Source organism: Echiichthys vipera (genome assembly GCF_963691815.1).
Source record: "Echiichthys vipera genome assembly, chromosome: 6".
NCBI lineage: Eukaryota > Metazoa > Chordata > Actinopteri > Perciformes > Trachinidae > Echiichthys > Echiichthys vipera.
Genome location: NC_139831.1, coordinates 8,653,607 through 8,672,463, shown reverse-complemented (window position 1 = coordinate 8,672,463; position 18,857 = coordinate 8,653,607). Strand labels below are relative to the sequence as shown.

Here is an 18,857-nt window from a genome sequence, read left to right as displayed (position 1 = left end):
AAAATAGAGATCATTTTGATCATTATGTGGTGCATTCAAGTGCAGGTGAGAGCATTTGACATTTGATAGCTTAGAGTAAGCTGCTGAGCGTTATTGCATTTTTTGAGCTGGATTTGTTTTTGGAAATCCAACTAGGTGTATAAACATGACAAATGTCAATCAAAAGAAAAAACTTAGAGCTGCAGATGCTGTCCACAGCAAGAAAAAAGATAACACAAGAATTGTGTTGGCTTTAAAGTTATACAACAAATATACAGCACATGTCAAGACATGTTTAACAATGTTGCCGTTGTACAGCATTTTAGCTGTTGTAAATACAAACACTGTTTTACTAAAGGGGCTAATAAAAACAGATTGACAGTTATGTTACGGATATCCATCTCCCTCTGTGGGTGGCTGATTCCTAAAATCAGAAATCTGACCATTCTCAAAAGCAGCATTAGCATCTTATATTTCTTCTTCTCTTTGATTTGGGCTGCAAACAGTTAAATAAGAATGAGCTTTGTGCAATATTCATGCACTCTCCAATCCTGCTGTCTTTATGAACCCATCAAAAAGGATGAAGAAGGATCCAAAAAATTCAAAGGCAGCGCAGCAGAGTCCTTGGTGCAGTGCATGCTGTGTGTGTAATGTATGTATGCATGCGTGTGTGGTGCAACCCTGGTGAGTGAAGCGATCTGGGGGTATTATGAGGTAGTTCTGCCTTTATGACTCACCTGTTTATAGGCAAAACAGAGGATTGGCTGTGTGTATAGAATGTACTGTATCTCTGTGCTTGTATTGATATCTTCATCAGGACCAAAATCAGTTTTATACCATCATTGTGAGGGCATTTCTGTATTAGAAGTCCATTTTGGACAGATTGATTTTAAAGTTAGGGTTTGGGTGAAGGTTGGGATTAAGCATTTAGTTGTGAGGGTAAGGGGCTAGGGAATGCATTATGAGGTGTATGGTGTTTTATGTGGCTGTGTATGCATGCAGATGTGTGTGGAAGTACAACTTCATGTGTCTTGCGCTGCAGAGTAGAAAACAGATTTTCCTTTTTTCTTTTTTTTACTGGTCTAGTCTTTGATACAACCATGGGTCCCTTGCAAACCACCGCAACATTCACCTCTCCACTGTCAATCCATTTTTACTCAGTATATTTGAAGCAGTCAGAATCTTTATTAAACATCAACTATGATGTATAGAGTTAGTCCTCAATCATTGCATTCCAGTTCCTGCTTGTCTACAGTAACATTATCCAGACCACATGTATTACATTACCCAATAATTCATTATTTCATTCATATGCTTGTTAGTTTATGCATTCTAAGAAGGAAGAAGCTGTATGTTTAGTGGTAGTTTTTAATGATTGTTATAGAGTCTTTCAATGTATATGCTTTACAATGTTTGTTACCAAAGACCTTATGGGATCTTATGGGCTTTGAACTGGACTTTAAAGGTTTTGAACTCGCTCATTAGAGAAATTCAACCATTTTCTGGAATCCTGCCAAACCGCTGACTGGGCTTTAGTGTGTTCTTTGAATGACAGATAGGAGAATAATTACACAATAATAATGTCCCTCGTTCTCTCCGTACTACTCCTTCTATCAAGCCCCATAGCCAGATCAAGCCATGTGGCATGCAATGAGTCAAAGGTCATGCTTTAACATGATTGAATGATGAGTCTTCTGCTACCGATTGAAGGATCAGTGCAAATGACTGGAGCCCATATCATATTACTAAGACTAAGTTCCCCAGGCAGTACAGCTGCTGCGGTATTTTGTGTCTGACACTCTTTCAGTTTACAATAGTAGCTGCTACAAACATGCACATGCAACAACAAGCCGGAACAAGTTTTCTACAGTACTTATGGATCAGATTTATACCACAGACTGTTGTAAAAACACATTCCTGAATGTCTAGGCATGACCTGTGACATGAACCATCATCCAAGGTCAATCTGTGTTTTTGCAATTGAGGATATACCATGGGGAGATTAGGACATATTAACAAATGCTTTGGCAGTCGGAAGGCACAGATTAGAGATGGCAGGCTGCGTGATACTGGCCTGTTGTGATGAGGTTTACGTGTGATCATCTGTACTGCTAAAGGACTGCCGCCCTGCCTGCCTGATTGCTACCCATTACATCATACTGAACATGCGTCTGAGGCTTATGACATCCTATTCACACACACCAACAGAACAGAGCAAAGAGCTATTAGTATTTTCACCATTACATTGAGAAGGAACAAGACACTGAGATACTTGAACTTCTTTGCTTGGGGCCGTTAAACTCCCTAACAACCCAAAGAGATCAATCAACAGTTTTCTGGAACCATGGCCTCAGACTTGGTGGTAATCACTCTAATCTTGACTGCTTCACAACTGGCTGCAAACCACCCAAGTGCATGCTCGAGATAATGGTTAAATGAAGCCAACAAGACCATAGCATCTGCAAAGAGTAGAGATTAATCCTGAGGTGTGCAAACCAGACACTCTCCTTCCCCAAGCTGCACCTTGAGATGTTGTCCATGGAAAACACAAACAGAATTGGCGCAAGGGACAACCCTGGCAGAGGCCAACACCCACTGGGCATGTGGTTGACTTTTTGCCGAGTATACAGACAAAGCTCTCACTTTAGTGTGTAAGTCAGACTTTGGTTTAGTCAGGATGGAATCCACATTGCTTTGACTGGATCTGAATCCTACAAACGGTTGGAGATTCTTTTCAATTTCATCCACCCATGGCACCTAGCCACTGAGGAGCTTTTTGACTGCCTCAGGGACCCCTGCCAGGGATATGGATAAATCTTGCCCTGTGTCTTCAAACTCCACAGATGACGTGTTCCTCAGGTTCCTCTCAGTGCTCTTACCCACTGCTCACTACTATCCCCAGTCCTTCTCCCAAGCTGAACACAGACTGAGCAAAGCCCTGCTGTGCCTTCCTGAGCCGTCTTAAGGTTTGCTTGAATTTTGGTTTGATATCGCAACCCTTCTGGTCAACCGGTACTTGTCTGCTGTAAATGTAGGCCAGGCCTGATGAGATGTGCAATGTCACATTATCTCTCCAGACAGTGGATTAGTGAGCTAACACTAATGGCTGACATAAGGTCCCGGAGAACACAGACTTACCAACATGCACACACTCACATAAAGCTCATAAATGTGGATCAGACAGACAAGTGCCACAAGAAAATTCTCCTCATACAAAGAGGACAGATGTGCTGTGTTTGCCTTGTTGCTATATGATGGTCAATGAGGCAAAAGCGGAAGGCACTGAGACCAGGAGGGAGCTTTTTGGAGGACATTTAGCTGAGAGGGCCTATGAAGTTATCTAGGTTGGATAATGCATGGTTTCATTAGTAGTGGTATAATTTTGCTATGTTCCAAAGCATTACTGCATATGTGTGCATGTGCACTTGCATGTGTGCATCCTGCCATGTCTCCTCTGAGCTTGACAGCTGAGGTTCACCACAAATGCAACACCTCTATGTTGTTTATTCACTCCAATGCCCCAGCCCGAGCCTGTCCCGCTTGGTTGCTTGTACGCATGCTGTAAAATTAGATTTGGGTCTAAGTTAATGACTCGCGGGCCTCATGTTCACAGCATGCTGATGTAAGTCAACCAACTGAGGGTGTGTGTTTGTGTGTAGTGAGAGCGACACAGAACAACAGCGCGGTACGACAAGGGAGCACTACGCTCTTCTGGAGCTTGTTGTAGGTGAAGGGCATGTCATACAGGTCAATTCACTTAAACTCCTGTAGAGGCTAACAGAGGTGTAGTATTCACCTTTATTAACTGAAATGCATGCTAGAGGGAGCTGATAAAAGGGAGCAGACTGCCAACTAAGAAAGCAAAGAGAGAGAGCAATCTATGACAGTTGAAGAATTATCATTTCATTAACAGTATGCATTATTTATGTCTAACCCATCTATTGTTCTGGCACATCGATTCACATTGACCTTGAGCGATAACACTGGGCTACTAATGATGTAGAGAATATGATATGATGTTTGAGAAGATTGCTCTACATTTAAGTACCATCAAGCTCAAGTGTTTTCATTAAATATTAATTAAATATTTCTCCTATTTGATATATATCTTTAAACATAGATTTCCATTTATTTAACAAAAGATCCTTGAGATGATACTTAGTTAGAGTAAAAGGTCTGTGTATCTGACCTATGACGCACATGCACACATGTGCCTATATTACACTTATTGTCACTATTGCATACTAAATGCATTATTGCGACTTTGATGTACAAAGCTGTGGAGTAGTAAGTTAAGAAAACAGATCACAAGGGTGAAACACAAGACTCTGCCAGCATAAGTGCGAGATACCAATATAAACAGCCAAATATAATACGTCATCATAATGATTAAATATAGAACTTGGAAGCTTTAGCTGGGTTTCTATTACAGTAGCTACTGTTCCAAAGTTGGGGAGGAGATTGCATAGCACAAAGATCACTGAGTCGACATCAAATTGACTAAGGCAACTGTGGAATACCCTGGACAGCTCCACAATTGAAAAGGAAGTAAACAAACAATCTGAGTCTAGTATAGCACTCAAAAATACAATCTAAGAAAGCGAGACAGGGGTAGAAGAAATAACACTCTCTGACAACCCGCCTGGTGTTGCAAGTCTCATCCCATTCTTGACTAAAAGTTCTTGAATGTAAGTTGACCAACTTTTCTCCAAAATCTGGCAATGTCACTGTACAGTATATCCTTGGGTTTCATCAGGCTCTCTGGCAGAGCCAAGACATTTTAGGGGCTGGAAGGCAACATGGTGGCAGAATGTGGGTGTGTGTATGACTCCTAGCCAACATCAGCCCTGACCAGCAGGCACATTACTTGGTGGCCTCTGACATGTCCCTCAACCTGTCTGTATGTGTCAGCCAAACCAGCCTGTTGTTCTCTCAGCCTCTGCTATTGTTGTGCTTAGGCAGTTCTGGTGCCCCCTGCTCAGAAATGAGAAATTAGGAAAACTATGGATCTTTTAAGGTCTTAAATAGTCACAGTGCGATCATTAACGTCCTTTTTTGACAGTCTTTAAGGTTAGGGTGGCATAATTGAGCACTTTTTATTCAATTATTTGAATTCACTATTCACTATTTTACAAATACTATCACAGAGACACCAGTGTGATTACTGACAGGTTGGTGTGCATTATTTCTGGATACTTTACAGACCACAATGCTCGGTGGAACAGAATATCCATCCTGACAACATCTCGGCAGGAAACATGACCCCGCTAACGGTAGTGGTTTGGGTACAATGGAAAAGAAATATGGATCAATGTAGGATTGATTTTGGCAATACTGACAAGACATTATTATCAAATGTATCTAAGTTTACAAATGCTTTGACATGAAAAAAAAAATTACCCATAGGAGCGTTACAGGATGGTCCTCTTTCCATTCAATTACGATTGACCATACACTCAGGAACAACTCAAGTATACCTTGGATCACGACCCACCATAAGGGAGCCTTTGAGGAAATGAATAATAGTGGGACATTGAAGGCCTTGTCTGTTCATCCATCAACTGTTATTAGGTCTATTAAGACAAGCGCTCGTAGAGAGCGCACGAGGGTCTGTGTCGCAGCCGTCTCTGAGTGTAGGAAGGATATTGTAGTTGATGGGTAAAGGGGGTAGAACGTTGTGTTACAGGAGCCATTGCAATGGAGAGTATATACAAGGCAAGGATATATGGGTAACATGTTATTCTACCTAAACAGGGGTTAAATATTTGTTCATATTTAATATATTACATCTTCTCAATGTCTTCAATACTTTGTGGGTATCTGTAATCTCTATCCCGGCAGCTGTCTGGAGCCACTTTGCTAGACTCCCATTAATGTGGTGCTGACTCAGCAGTGTGCCTCATTGCCCCAATTAAATAGTTTAACGCTTGTTCACTCTGGGGAAAATTTACACACTTGCTTGTGTCACAGTTACTATAACGTGACTACTCTACCGATTGTTCCTGTTTAGATTAGATTTAGAGCTGGCCTGTAGTTAAACAGGAATTCTACTGAATCAAACAATAATCATTATATCCATTAGTGACATAATCTGGGATTTAAGGGTCAAGCATTTTCAAGGTTTGTCATATCCTAGTCAGGCAGTGGGAGTGGTGGGGAGTAAAGCTGCGAATGTGGACATGGAGATAAATACACATGCTGCATTTGGCTACAGCATATTAATAATGTAGTGTACCTGCATCTTTTTATTCACTGGTAAATTCACAGTAAATATTAATGTATGCATTTATAAAAGTCAGCCTCAAAGCATGAAATATTAAAATATTACATATAATACGGTCTGATGCAACAGATGTGGAATGTAGAGATAAAGCCTCCCACAGGTCGACTTCTACATTCTGCTTCCTCCAACTCTTATATTTTGCCACATAGACTACTTTGATCATGGAGCACAGTGTAATTTACAACACAACATTCGTGATTCTGATTGGGTGATGACATTTGAAAGTATTATATGTTTAAATGATATGATGCAGTTGCCGGCACAGTGCAAAGGTAGAGTGAACATGAATTGAAACAGATGCACTGTATTCCTGAACAGAATAGTCCGGACCGTGTGTTTGGCTGTTGCTGCGTCTGCCATGAGGACAGGACCTGGGATGTGGAGGCGAATATGAGAGAAGTGCTAATTAAATAGACAATCATGGGATGTAATAGGCCTGGCAACTTTACTATGCTTCACTTCTCTGCTTGTCTCCAGAGTATTTTCACATTAGTGTTGTCATAAACACTCACTCCTGCTGCTTGTTTGTGCCTTTAGTTTAAGCCTGAAAGAAGCCAGAAATGAACAAAGTCAGCATTACTGCCTAACTGGGCGTTACTGTGCGGCAGTAGCTCAGTCCATAGGTGACTTGGCTGGGAACCGTAGGGCCGATGGTTCAAGTCCCTGTGTGGACCAGGTACGGAGCGTGGACTGGTGGCTGGAGAGGTGCCAGTTCATCTCCTGGGCACTGCCGAGGTGCTGTTGAGCAAGACACTGAATCCCCAACTGCCCGGGGGTGCCGGTCACTGGCAGCCCCCTCGCTCTAACATCTCTCCTTAATTGCATGTATAGGTCCTGTCTGTGCATGTGTGTATTTCGGGCCTGTGTGTGTAACATGATTAATAATAAGAGTGAAAAAATTCCATTTCCCTGTTGCGGGATAAATAAAGTAATTCTTCTTCTAAATCTGAAATAATTATTTAAAAAATATGTATATGTACATGTTCACGCAGTCAACTGTTTTGCACTTACAGTTGAAAACGCAATGCAGGGTATATCGTGCCAATGGAACACGCACTCTACCCTTTTCTATTTCACATTTTATAATGTCCACTTCTTGCTTTAGAAAGGCTGACATTTCATTTTCAATGTCCAGGATCTTACAAAGATAGACTATATGGTATTTGTAGTATTTTTTTAATGTGCCACACTAAGGCCATATGTTCAAATTTAAATTGCAGATCTTGCTTTTGATTTCCATAATTTAATTGGAAAGCTAATTTTTGATAGTTTTTCAATTTGTAATCATAAAGCGTGACACCCCCACTGTCCATCTGATTAAAAGTTGTTGTTTTTTTGCCAAATGCACACTTTCAGGTAAACAGAGAGGTCGGGTAAGAACAGCAGAACTGACTGTGCTGATGTGACATTGACACTCTTACCCCAGCCTTCTCTCTCCAGGCACCGAACCACATTATCATACACATTATTTATTCATGCACAGTCTATTTATGTATTGACTTAGACAAACAGTTTGTTGCTTTCATGCATAAAGACTGCGCAGGAAAGAAAGAAAATTAAACAAGTTGTTATTGGAGCATGAGTGCATCCCGGGGCTGCGTGTTTGTCTCTTGTCAACATTGCAGTAGTGTGCAGGACTCGGTGAGACACTGCAATGGGATACTCGGAAATGTAATTGCACTGTGTCGACTTTGTGGTGAATCACCTCCATGCATTTTACAGTGGGTATGGGAAATAGATGGGGCTACTATTCATTCCACTTGCTCTCCCGCTTACATTTTCTTGGCTGAATGGGCATCAGATGAGTTATTTTGTCAATAAGGCTGAAACAGATTGGATAGTGGCCTGAATGTCGAGCAACACAGGTGCAGGTTTTTATTCTGTATGTAAGCGACATATCACATTACTGATTTCATTACATGGTTTATGAAGCTTCATGGCATCCTAGAGTTCAAAAACACAAAGACTTATTATCTCATGCTGATGTAGCTTTTCAAATAAAGCTTTATATTGGCTTGATTTGTTTTTATTTTAGTTGAACCACTCTCTTCTCAGAATGTGCATACACTTCCTAGAGTTTAAACACTCCCTGTTCACAACTGCAATACCATCCAAATATAAATGCCACTAAAAGTTCATAATGCTGGATAAGCATTCAAGCAAGTTTCACATTTTTGCCAGCTATAGTGAAATGAACAGAAACAAAAGACTGCTTTGATGGTTGGAAGCCAATCTTGAAATTAATTGTACACTCTACCCAAAAGGTCAGCAGTAATGTGAAATGCTGTGTGTGTGATTTGTAGAAAAAAACATAAATTCTGCAAAACCAACGGTGTGCTACTTTTAAAGGTTAGGTTCACAATTTTAAAGTCTGTCTTAAAATAATATTTAAAGCTGGGGGAGGCAGTTTATCTTTGGCGTGTTTGGGCAAAAATTCCATAACTACTTTTCATCATTTTGTAATTCTGAGACCAAACTCAACTTCGGCACTCCCTCCTGGCTCTGTTTTCAGGCTTTAAAAAATCTAGCTGACATGGTAGACTTTGGCCAATCATAGGTCCTTTCAGAGAGAGGGCTGGCTCAACTGTAACACTTACAGATAAAATCCTGACAACCTGTTGAAATATGAGTTTCCAACCTTTTTAATACTTCCGAAATCTTGATAGTATGCTGACTGTAAATGTTTAGAAATTTGAAAAATGTAGCCTAGCACTGGGGAGATGGAGAAGGTATTAATGCTTGTGAGACCTAGAGCCCAAGAATGTCTCTGTGTGTGTGAGACAAACAGCTTGAGGACACATTTTAAATAGGAAAAAAAGCTGAAGGGGGTAAATTAACTTTTTAATACGATGCAATGAATTTTCCAACTTGTTTGGCATTTTAAAATTCCTGGAACCTGTTGTGGGAATTTTGGATATTTGTAATTCATAATCATAGTTTTGTCAGGTCAGACACAGTTCAGTGTCTCCTCTGTCTCACCTTCTTAATGGATAAAGCAAATAACTAACTCATGATGATATATTGGCATATTTGTGCATCTGTACCCTGTGTTAGACATCTTGTGATGAGAGAGGTTCAGAATGTTCAGAATTGTAATGTCTAAGGCATGTTTTTGTTTGGTCTAAAGACGTCACCCAACCAAGGCTATTCGCGTCCTGTCCCTCTCCCTAAAAGACTGTGCGAGATTTGGCACATCGTCATTTCTACTAGACTCTAACTTAGTGAGGATGTAGGGATGAACGTATTTTTGTCTGCAGAGGAAAATGCTTTGGCAAAATAAACCATGGAGAAAAAGCTGATCCTGTTTGTTGATCTTTATTGAAGAATCCATTTCCACAACAAACCTAAACCCAGCCAACCTGAGCCAAAACTCCTCTTGTGTCAGTAAAGGACAGGACAGCCTAAGTCAGTGCAGAGGAAAGGGGGAATATGTCTAATGAACAGTGAATATTCCAATTCTGGGACTAAATACTGCCTAATTCAACGAGAAAACACTCTGTATTTACATCTCTATATGCATATACGTATGTCTGTGTATATATGGCATAGCCTGGAACTATAAACACAAAGTCTTGCCATCGTCTGAATTATGGATGGGATATTTACACAGATTGTTCCCCTCGGGCACCATCTTTTGTTGTTGCTGAAGAGAAACGGAACAGAGCCAATGAGAGAAACAGAAGCTGAGGAAACACGAGAGAATAATTTGAGAATGAATCGAGAGCTGGTGACACAGAAAGAGCTAAAGAGAGTGTCATGTGAATATCAAGATAGAGACCAACTGTCTAATTCACAGCCGGAAGCACACGCAGACCCGAGGAGGGAGAAGGCAAGTCCAGTGCTCTCTGTCTGTGTTGTTATGCTCCCTGCAGCTCAACAGAGATGAACTGATATGATTTGAACTCATCCTCCTGGGTGCCACAGTCTAAGCCTGTGCTGCTGATGTATTCTGTCAAGCATGTCTCCAGTGACTGGTGAAACCAATAGTCTCTGTATCGGCCACCTCAGTGCAGTGCCTGGATCATAATGCATCAGAGGAATTAAACTAGGCAATGATACTGCAGATAACTGACCCCGTCAAAGCCTCGTTTGCTCTTATCTTAATACTTTTTACCTTTCAGAGCATATGTCAGTGTCAGTGACTCACATACAGCGCACTTCAGCATCTTAACAAACACCAGTATAATCTTAGGAACACTGTCTTTTACGACTCAAAGTATGATAGCCAACTGTAGTACAATCTAGCCAGGTGTCCCTGACTGAACAAGCTGTGCTGCAATCCACTTTGGCTTACAAACTGCATTTAACACATAGCTAAGCAATTACAATTCAATGCTGGATACCAAGTGGGGATGGGTGTAGAGGATCGATTCCTCAAGTAGTTCTCGTTTCAAATAAACTTGATTACTAAAAAACGGCACTCAAGTTTTGTTTTTTGTGCCCCTCTTGCTTCTGTGCTTGACCTGAGACCCCCAAAGCAATTTCAGTCAAAAGCAAATGGACTTGGTTATTTGTCTAGGAAGACGTTTCACCTCTCAGGCTTCATCAGTTCATGTATGCATCTGACCAGGCTGGGACAGGCTGCAGCCTGGTCAAGTCCAGTTGCTTTTGACTGAAATTGCTTTGGGGAAAACGATGACCTGGAAAAATGAGAACATTCACAGGCTTGACCTGAGACACAAACATCTTTGATTTTTGGAACCAGCGCTTCGCCTCACCATCCGAGAGAAGTGGTCTGTCCTACATGACGGGGTTACTGTGCAAGACCCAGACACCATGAAGGGGGAAAGTAGTGACGCTCGGGGCTGCAACGTTGCAAGCACAGAGGCACTGGACATCCTCTTCAGGGAGGACTAGTTTGAAAACATGGATGTCAACGAGCTAGAAATTTATTTCAGTGAGCCATGCATTCATCCTTAGCAAAACCCACTCGAGTCCGACAAGTACCGGCACACAGTGTGTGTGTGTGTGTGTGTGTGTGTGTGTGTGTGTGTGTGTGTGTGTGTGTGTGTGTGTGTGTGTGTGTGTGTGTGTGTGTGTGTGTGTGTGTGTGTGTGTGTGTGTGTGTGTGTGTGTGTGTGTGTGTGTGTGTGTGTGTGTGTGTGTGTGTGTGTGTGTGTGTGTGTGTGTGTGTGTGTGTGTGTGTGTGTGTGTGTGTGTGCGGCCTGCTTCATGCGCAGTTAAACATATTTTCATACATGTTACAACATATTTTTGCATCAACACTAATGACGTTATTATGAACAGCTTACGTAACAGCTTTAGTCTCTCCTCCTTCCTTTGTAAATTCAGTCACGTCCAACTGGAGCTGCAGCCAAACTGAATAATACATCTGTACTTTTCTAGCCAGACCTCCGCTAGTATTCCACTTCTTTGTCTGTCTGTCTGTCTGTCTCTCTCCCTCCCTCTCTCCCTCTCTCCCTCTCCCTCTCTCTCTCTCTCTCTCTCTCTCTCTCTCTCTCTCTCTCTCTCTTTCTCTCCCTCTCTCTCTCTCTCGCTCTCTCTCTCTCTTTCTGACAAGGATAAGTGCATGTGCTTGAGTCCTTCAATAGGCACACAGACAACCATCAACAGGTTAACTGATATCTAAGTGCAGCACTACTGCTCCTCTTTTTCACACAACAGAAGACATAGCAATACTTTGCAAAAAAAACCCAAAACATATCAAGAGCGACATAACTCATTTCTTACCTATTAGGAAATCTGCAAAGGAAAGCAATTTCTACAAACTTAGCACTCTACTGAGGGATAGATAGATGATAAATGAGGCAGTAAAAGAGCCAAAGTGCCAAACAGTGCAGGGTATGGAAACATGCTTAGATCACAAAGGGATTTTTTTGTTTTAATTTACTGTGGTTGCGTACTGTACAAATGTACAAAGGAATTAAGTAATTCGAAATAAAGGTAAGGGTAAAGGGGAAGAAGTTTGCAGTAGGGGGGGGGGGGTAAATATTAGGGAAGGTAGGGTGGAGGGAAAGAAGGATTGAGAGGGTAGGATGCAGCCACCAAGACCAGAGAGCCACAGACAGAAGCATAGGAAGCACAGGGAACAAGAGGATGGGGGGAGACTTGCTGACTTGCAGTCTGTAGCTGAATAGATTACTATTTAGTCATGTATATGAGAAATTTCAATCTCACATAGTCTTCAAGACAGGAAGATAAAACAGTTTCACCGTGTTTGTTCTATGAGGCCAGTTGGAGTGGAAGCACATACTGAAATTGCCCAGTCATTGAACTCATTAGGGCAGCAGCTGCCTCCATCTATTACCCGTTTTCTTTTTTGCACTTTGTTTTGGTCTGTGCATGAGCCTCAGGGTGGTAATGACCGAGTTAATGGTTTGGGGTAGGGAGGGGTGGAAAGGAGCTGCAGATGCTGTGCTCCTCACTAAGTCCAACATAAGAGGTGTGCAGGCAGATGCATATGCACACACAACCATACACACACACTCATAAAGTACAAACACACCACACTGGAGGAGAGGAGGGGGGCCCAGGGAGAGATGCCCTCCTACAGGTCCTCTGCAAGCGAACAAGCATTCAGTCCTATACTATATGCTCAAACACACTCTCATACTTCTGGGTGCTCACACACGCATTCATGCACAAACACACACATGCTAGAAAGGGGCAGAGGCACACCAGATGCTCTCGAAAAATGGGACAGGAATGAAAGAGAACTTAAGTTTGAAGGGGCGGGGAACTATCAGTTCACACAGAATATGAGAGAGAGGGGAAAGCAAGATGGGAGTGGGCAGGAGATACGAGGAGCATCAGCAAATCAAAACAAGGAGGGGGTGCGAACAAACCTTCGGGCTCTGAGCTCTCTTTGTTGACGACTTGCTTCAGCGGGCAGCAGAAGATTTCGTGACACTTAGCACGAAAGGGGGACCCTTTACTCCTTATATCCGCAGAGTGGATGGAGTCCTGCCGTAACATAATGTACTCCTGGGTACCTGGGGCAGCATCATCCTGGACTGCATTGGTGCCATAACAAAATGAACTGGGATTAGAAAGGGCACCACACCAGGAATGAAAGAAAACCACAACAACAGCAAAAACACAGGCAAATAAAAGTACATCACATATCATAACAGCAATATAGCTTTAAATAACAGTCATATAAGACACGGTGAAAGAAAGAGATGGAAGAGAGAGAGAAGCACAGGAGAGAATAAGAAAGAACAACTCAAATTAAAGACAACCAATAACAGTGGGCGCTGCGTTTAAATATATACTTAGTCGCTGAAAAGGAAAAGTAATAAAATAACACAAAGAAAGGGGTAAAACAAACAGTTTGATGTTCAGTGTTATGGCAGGCTTTTAGCAGGCACAGAACCATGAGCTGCTGCACTTAACTGGAGTGACTGTAGGGTCGGTACAAGGGTAAAGGGTAGTGGAATTGCAGGGCAAGTGTGCGGTATGTTACTGTGTAAACTTAGTCAGCATCCCTGAAACTGAGGTCAGGTGATGGGTGATCATGCCTCCCTTTCTCCCCCTCCCCTGTTCACCACATTCCCCATCGACTGAATGAGTAGGCAAGCAGATGCAAAGGCATGCACAGGCCTCCAGGTCACACTGAAGCGGCCAGATTTGCTTTAATGAAGTCATGCTTACTGTAAGTGATGTTCAAGAGCGCTTCTGTAACATCGCTCTGTATGTGTGTGAGATCCTGTGGAAAGCCCTGTGTTTCTGTCTGTATGTATTGGATCTATTGCATCTGTCCCCTTCTGGGCACAGTCCCTGGTTGGCTTCGATCATTGACCTATATTTTCCCGTGTTGATGGATTAGCTACAAGCGAATCAACCCAAATAAACTGAATCTTTTTTTTCCTAATGGATTTGAGGGCCATGCCTCTCAATGACACATTTATTACTTCATGAAAATGACTATAGAGAAGGCTATTAATCAGTGGCCACCATTGAACCACCATGATGCTTAATCCCCCCTTCCATTCATGACATGTGTGCCCATTATAATTATTCCCAGTTTAACTTAACTCAGCATAAAAAATGCCATCATGAATAGTGTTAAATAATCACACATAGAAGGAACTGATACCCATTTTCACACAGAGTTTGTTCTAGGTGACCCGATATCCACCCTTCTCATACTGTGATAATATCACTATCTTGTACGGCATGTAAACCTCAGCCAGCTTTATTCAGAAAGCTGAGACATGAATGAAATACAGTACCTACTCCCAGTAACAATACACAAAACCACTAAATATAATCCAAAAATATTATGTAGACAGACTCCCACACAGTGAATGTATTCTCACACAGAGTTCATCGTGTTTTCTACATAAAAATAAGATCAAGAAGCACACATTTCTCTCCCTTTGGGCCTCAAACAAAAACATAAACTCACAGGAAATGGCAAAAACACAAGACCAGAGCTCCATATGTCCAATTACTGTTGTTTTTAATAGCTACTTTAAAGGACAGGCAGAACTAGACGATACTGAACACTGTGGTAAGAAGTGGATACTAACTAGAATTTAAGGGCACAGTCCATGCCACCACCTTATGTGAAGGTTCATGTACTGTATGTAAACATAGTTTTATGAATGAATCCTGAAACTATTATACTATACTGCTCTACTGAGTAATAATCAGACCTGTGTGGGTGCAATGTTACCAGCAGCAAACTACAATGAATGTACGCTCTATATTCATAAACCCGGCACACTCACCCTTATTGGAACAAACTAGGAATAAAGAACCTTAACCATTTACTGTTGATAAGTGGCTGTAGGTTGGCTTTCATTCACAAATACCCGTTTACACGTAAACATTAAGTGAACTGTTCTCAATTTCAGTACAGTATGCCAAATTGGTTTCAATGGGAGTAAAGTGGCACATTTAACAGGAGAATGCAGAATCAATCATATCAAAAATAAATCGGTTAAGTAGGGGGAAATATCCCTAACCATACAACCTAATGTAGCCTAAAAACTTTAGGATTTAAAACATTTTATTGTAAGTATACAGTATGCATACCCGACATAACAACATCTTTTAACCAGGCTTTTAATTGATTTCTTTTAGGCAGTACTAATCAGAGCACTTTTTTATCCTTTTTTACTGCTTTTACTTTTTTTTAATTTATTTTATTTTTTTTATGGTCTCATGTCTTATGCTCTTATGCTGTCTGCCCGGGTCGGGGTGGTCTCTGTGGCAGTGCTCCCTGCGACCTTGGACTGGGATCTCTCCCAGTGAGGTTGCCCCCCCTAAGGTAGCTTCCTCTAGCCTCCTCTGTACCTCAGGTCTCGCTACCCGGCCATGTCTCTGTAGTGACAGCTAGTGTTTGTGTAGGTGTGAGTGTGTGTGTCAGCGTGGCTGTGTGTGTTTATGTGAATGTGTGAATGAACGTATATATATCTGTGTGTGTCTCTGTGCATGACTGTGGGAGGGTTGGGTTCTTTTAACTTTCTTCTCCTGATTTTATTTGATGTTTCTCTTTTTCTGTACATCTCTGTGAGGCACTTTGCAATACTTTCTGTATGAAAAGCGCCGTATAAATAAAGGTTGATTTGATTTGATTTGATAAGCCCTGTCTTAACAAAACAGGGGAACGCCTTGCCTTGACATACAAAAAAGAATTGGAGACTTTAATTTACAGTATAAATCGCCTCTCAGAGGCTCAAGAATCATTTTATTCTGGTTTGGCAGTGCCACAGATAAATCAAATTGAGAAAAAATGGTTATTGATGAAGATGTCGAGTAAACCGTACAAAACATGATGACAGTTACATCTTACACAGAATAAAAATTGACTCCCTACACCAGCTGTTATTGATCTTTGAATGTGAGTTTCATACTGAGACTGACTAGAAGAACCTGAAAAAGATAATGGCTGTGCAGAAACTTTTTCAAATCCCTCGAACTTTCTACCAATGTATTATTTATTAGTTTATGTTAAACTTAAATAGGAGAACTACCTTTCTGGATGTGTCGCTGTCCCTGTAAAGGAAAAATTCCACCTCAAAATGATCATTTGTATATAAATGATTCACTGTTCTTTGCAGAGAAAGGGGAAAAGGGACAGCGTGTAAATTTATTTATTTATCTACTCATCAATAATGTTTTCTAGATGGATAGATACTTTATTTATTTGCATGATACAGCAGCAGGACATGAATGAACTGAACGGTATACAAATGATCATTTTGAGGTGGAATTTTTCCTTTACAGGGACAGCGACACATCCACGGGTTCGTTGGCAAAGGGTCACACTTCAGACTACTTACTTGCACAAACATTAATGCACTCTGCATTTGTTTTCTCTCTTTCATCCATTCACGTTTAAGTTCTCCTATCTGAGCTCATAGCTGAGGTAGAAAATGTGTGTGTGAAAGATGGGGAGAATATACTCTCGAGAACTTCAACGAATGTCTAATTCCAGACGGAGTTTATTAATGAGCCTGCTAACTGCCGGCTCATCTGAGGTAATAAAAATGAGTTACTGTGGGGCTAAGAGGACGAACAGAGGAGGGGGTGTGCACCATCTTTTACAGCCTGTCTCCTTCATCCTTGCTCTAGCCTTGATGAAGAGCACATATTGGGATTGAAGGATGCATGATGAATGACGCAGCATGGCCTGGGACCTCACTCTCTATCACACCAGCCACTCAGAGTGAGCTGTCACCCGGGTTCACAATAGTGGGTGATCTACAGGCATCAGTGTTGCCACACTGGACCTTCAGCAAACTGCAATGGATGCCCTTGCCCCTCTGACAGGAATAAATCTTATAGTGACGAGAAATGGGTACAAATAGAAGGAGGGGGGAGATATATCTTGCTTCAGTTAGTTGCTCATCTATTTGAGGCCCCTAATGAATAACAAGGCATGTTCAGGCTTTACGGCAACAGTATGGTAGATGTGCTATCTGTGTGGGCACTGGGCAGTGTTTACCTTGTGGAGGATAAAGCAAGTGATATGCAGTGACCCTGCTGTGCTTGCTTATGCTCAGGTGTTAGAACAGAGGAGCAGGCTTAATGTGACAAAGTGTCATCAGTGACACCCAGGCCCATAAAAGCCACCTGCCTCATGTTAAAATGGGGTTCAAGGACGTGTGTAATCAACTGAAGCACTGTCAGGACCAGAGAAATGAACTACACTTCCATATATGAGGGGCAATCTGCACAATTTATTCAAGTGACTGCTTATATCCATCAGGAAGCTAGAACACATTCATCATGACGTGACAAATGGCATACTCACGAAATTAGAATCAGAATTAAGCACAGAAACAGGTCTTTAGCCAGAGGTTTGTGATTCAAAAATAGCCTGGCCTCAATATGGTTTTACAAGGAACCAAATCTAGCACATTGTCTTCTGGGATGCCTTCAGTTCAGTGTGGCTCCATCTCAAGAAAGAATAGTTTTATTTTGGTTGTAAGTCACCTTGCAGGCAGCAGAGGAAGTGAGTCGAGTTGAGCTTGAGGTTTTTTCTTTGAAACACAGAATGAGCTTGCATTTTTATTTATGCTCTGTCATAACTCCATAAGCCCATTGTTTGTCTTTCTCCCTCTCTCTCTCTCTTTCTTTGTCTCTTTCTCCCTTTGCCTTTTCTTTCTAACCAGATGCTCTATAATCTTGCTTGGGACAACTATTTTAGCCTTTTGTAATCACTGAGCATATTAAGCTTAAGCATAATCACTGGGCAACTAGAGTGATAACATTTCAAATCTGTGAAGGCGTTAGTATACCTACGTTGTTATCTCTCATAATGACTGTTTAGCCATATGATACTGTATAACATAGTGCCATTAAAGTGTATCAAAATGTAAAATAAAGTACCTTTTTAAATATATTTGTGCATGCTCCATTGGTAATATATTGGAACTATTTTATAAGTAGTACAGAAAACAATTTTCACGATGGCTGGCAATTACTCAAATGCAATACAATATTGCCATGGCTCTAGTCATGCTCTCAGCGCAAAAGTTATCAATTTTACGACTATATGCAGTATGTAAAAAAGCTATGAATATGCCTCTAAGGGAAGTCTTCCAAGTTATTCTATTTATTAAACGGGACAATTGTTGTCTGTAGTGGTCTCATCTTCCTCTCATTCTCACTTATGAATGTGCATCATGACATTGGGAACCTCAAACATAAGTAAGGTCTCCGAATTTAGACGTGATCGCAAAGGAACGATAACTAACTTAAATCCCAACTAAACTTAAAGCTGCAATATGTAAAACGAATTTGAAGCAGAGTGAGAACTCTACTTACAGCTCTCCCTCTACCCTCTCTGTCCTGATCCAATAGCAACGCTCTCTCTCGCTCTCTAAAATGACCTATGATTGGCCGAAGTCGGAAAACAGAGCCGAGAGGAGGTGCAAAAGGCTTTATTACCCCATGTTTAAGCCTATGGTCAGATTTTATGAGTTTTTCAGAATGTGAGATATGTTGAGAAGCATAGAGCAGACCTGTGAGGCACCTGATAAAGCACACAACCATATAGAATAGAGTCACTTCTACTCACATGCAGTGCAGTGCAAGCCCCATCAAAATTTGGTTGCTATGTTTTTGTCAGTGAGTAATGTGTTATACTACCGCCTATGAGTATTGCAGGTCTGCAGAG

The 18,857-nt window shown here is 41.4% G+C and overlaps 1 protein-coding gene across 2 annotated transcripts in view; it reads right to left on the bottom strand.

Annotated features, from left to right (window-relative positions):
- fgf13a (fibroblast growth factor 13a) overlaps positions 1–18,857 on the bottom strand; it is a 96,088-nt gene that overhangs the window by 38,796 nt on the left and 38,435 nt on the right. For both annotated transcript variants that reach the window (XM_083914682.1, XM_083914683.1), the window contains exon 3: positions 13,069–13,236. In XM_083914682.1, coding sequence (XP_083770808.1) covers positions 13,069–13,236 — 168 coding nt within the window. The remainder of the gene's footprint in view (positions 1–13,068; positions 13,237–18,857) is intronic.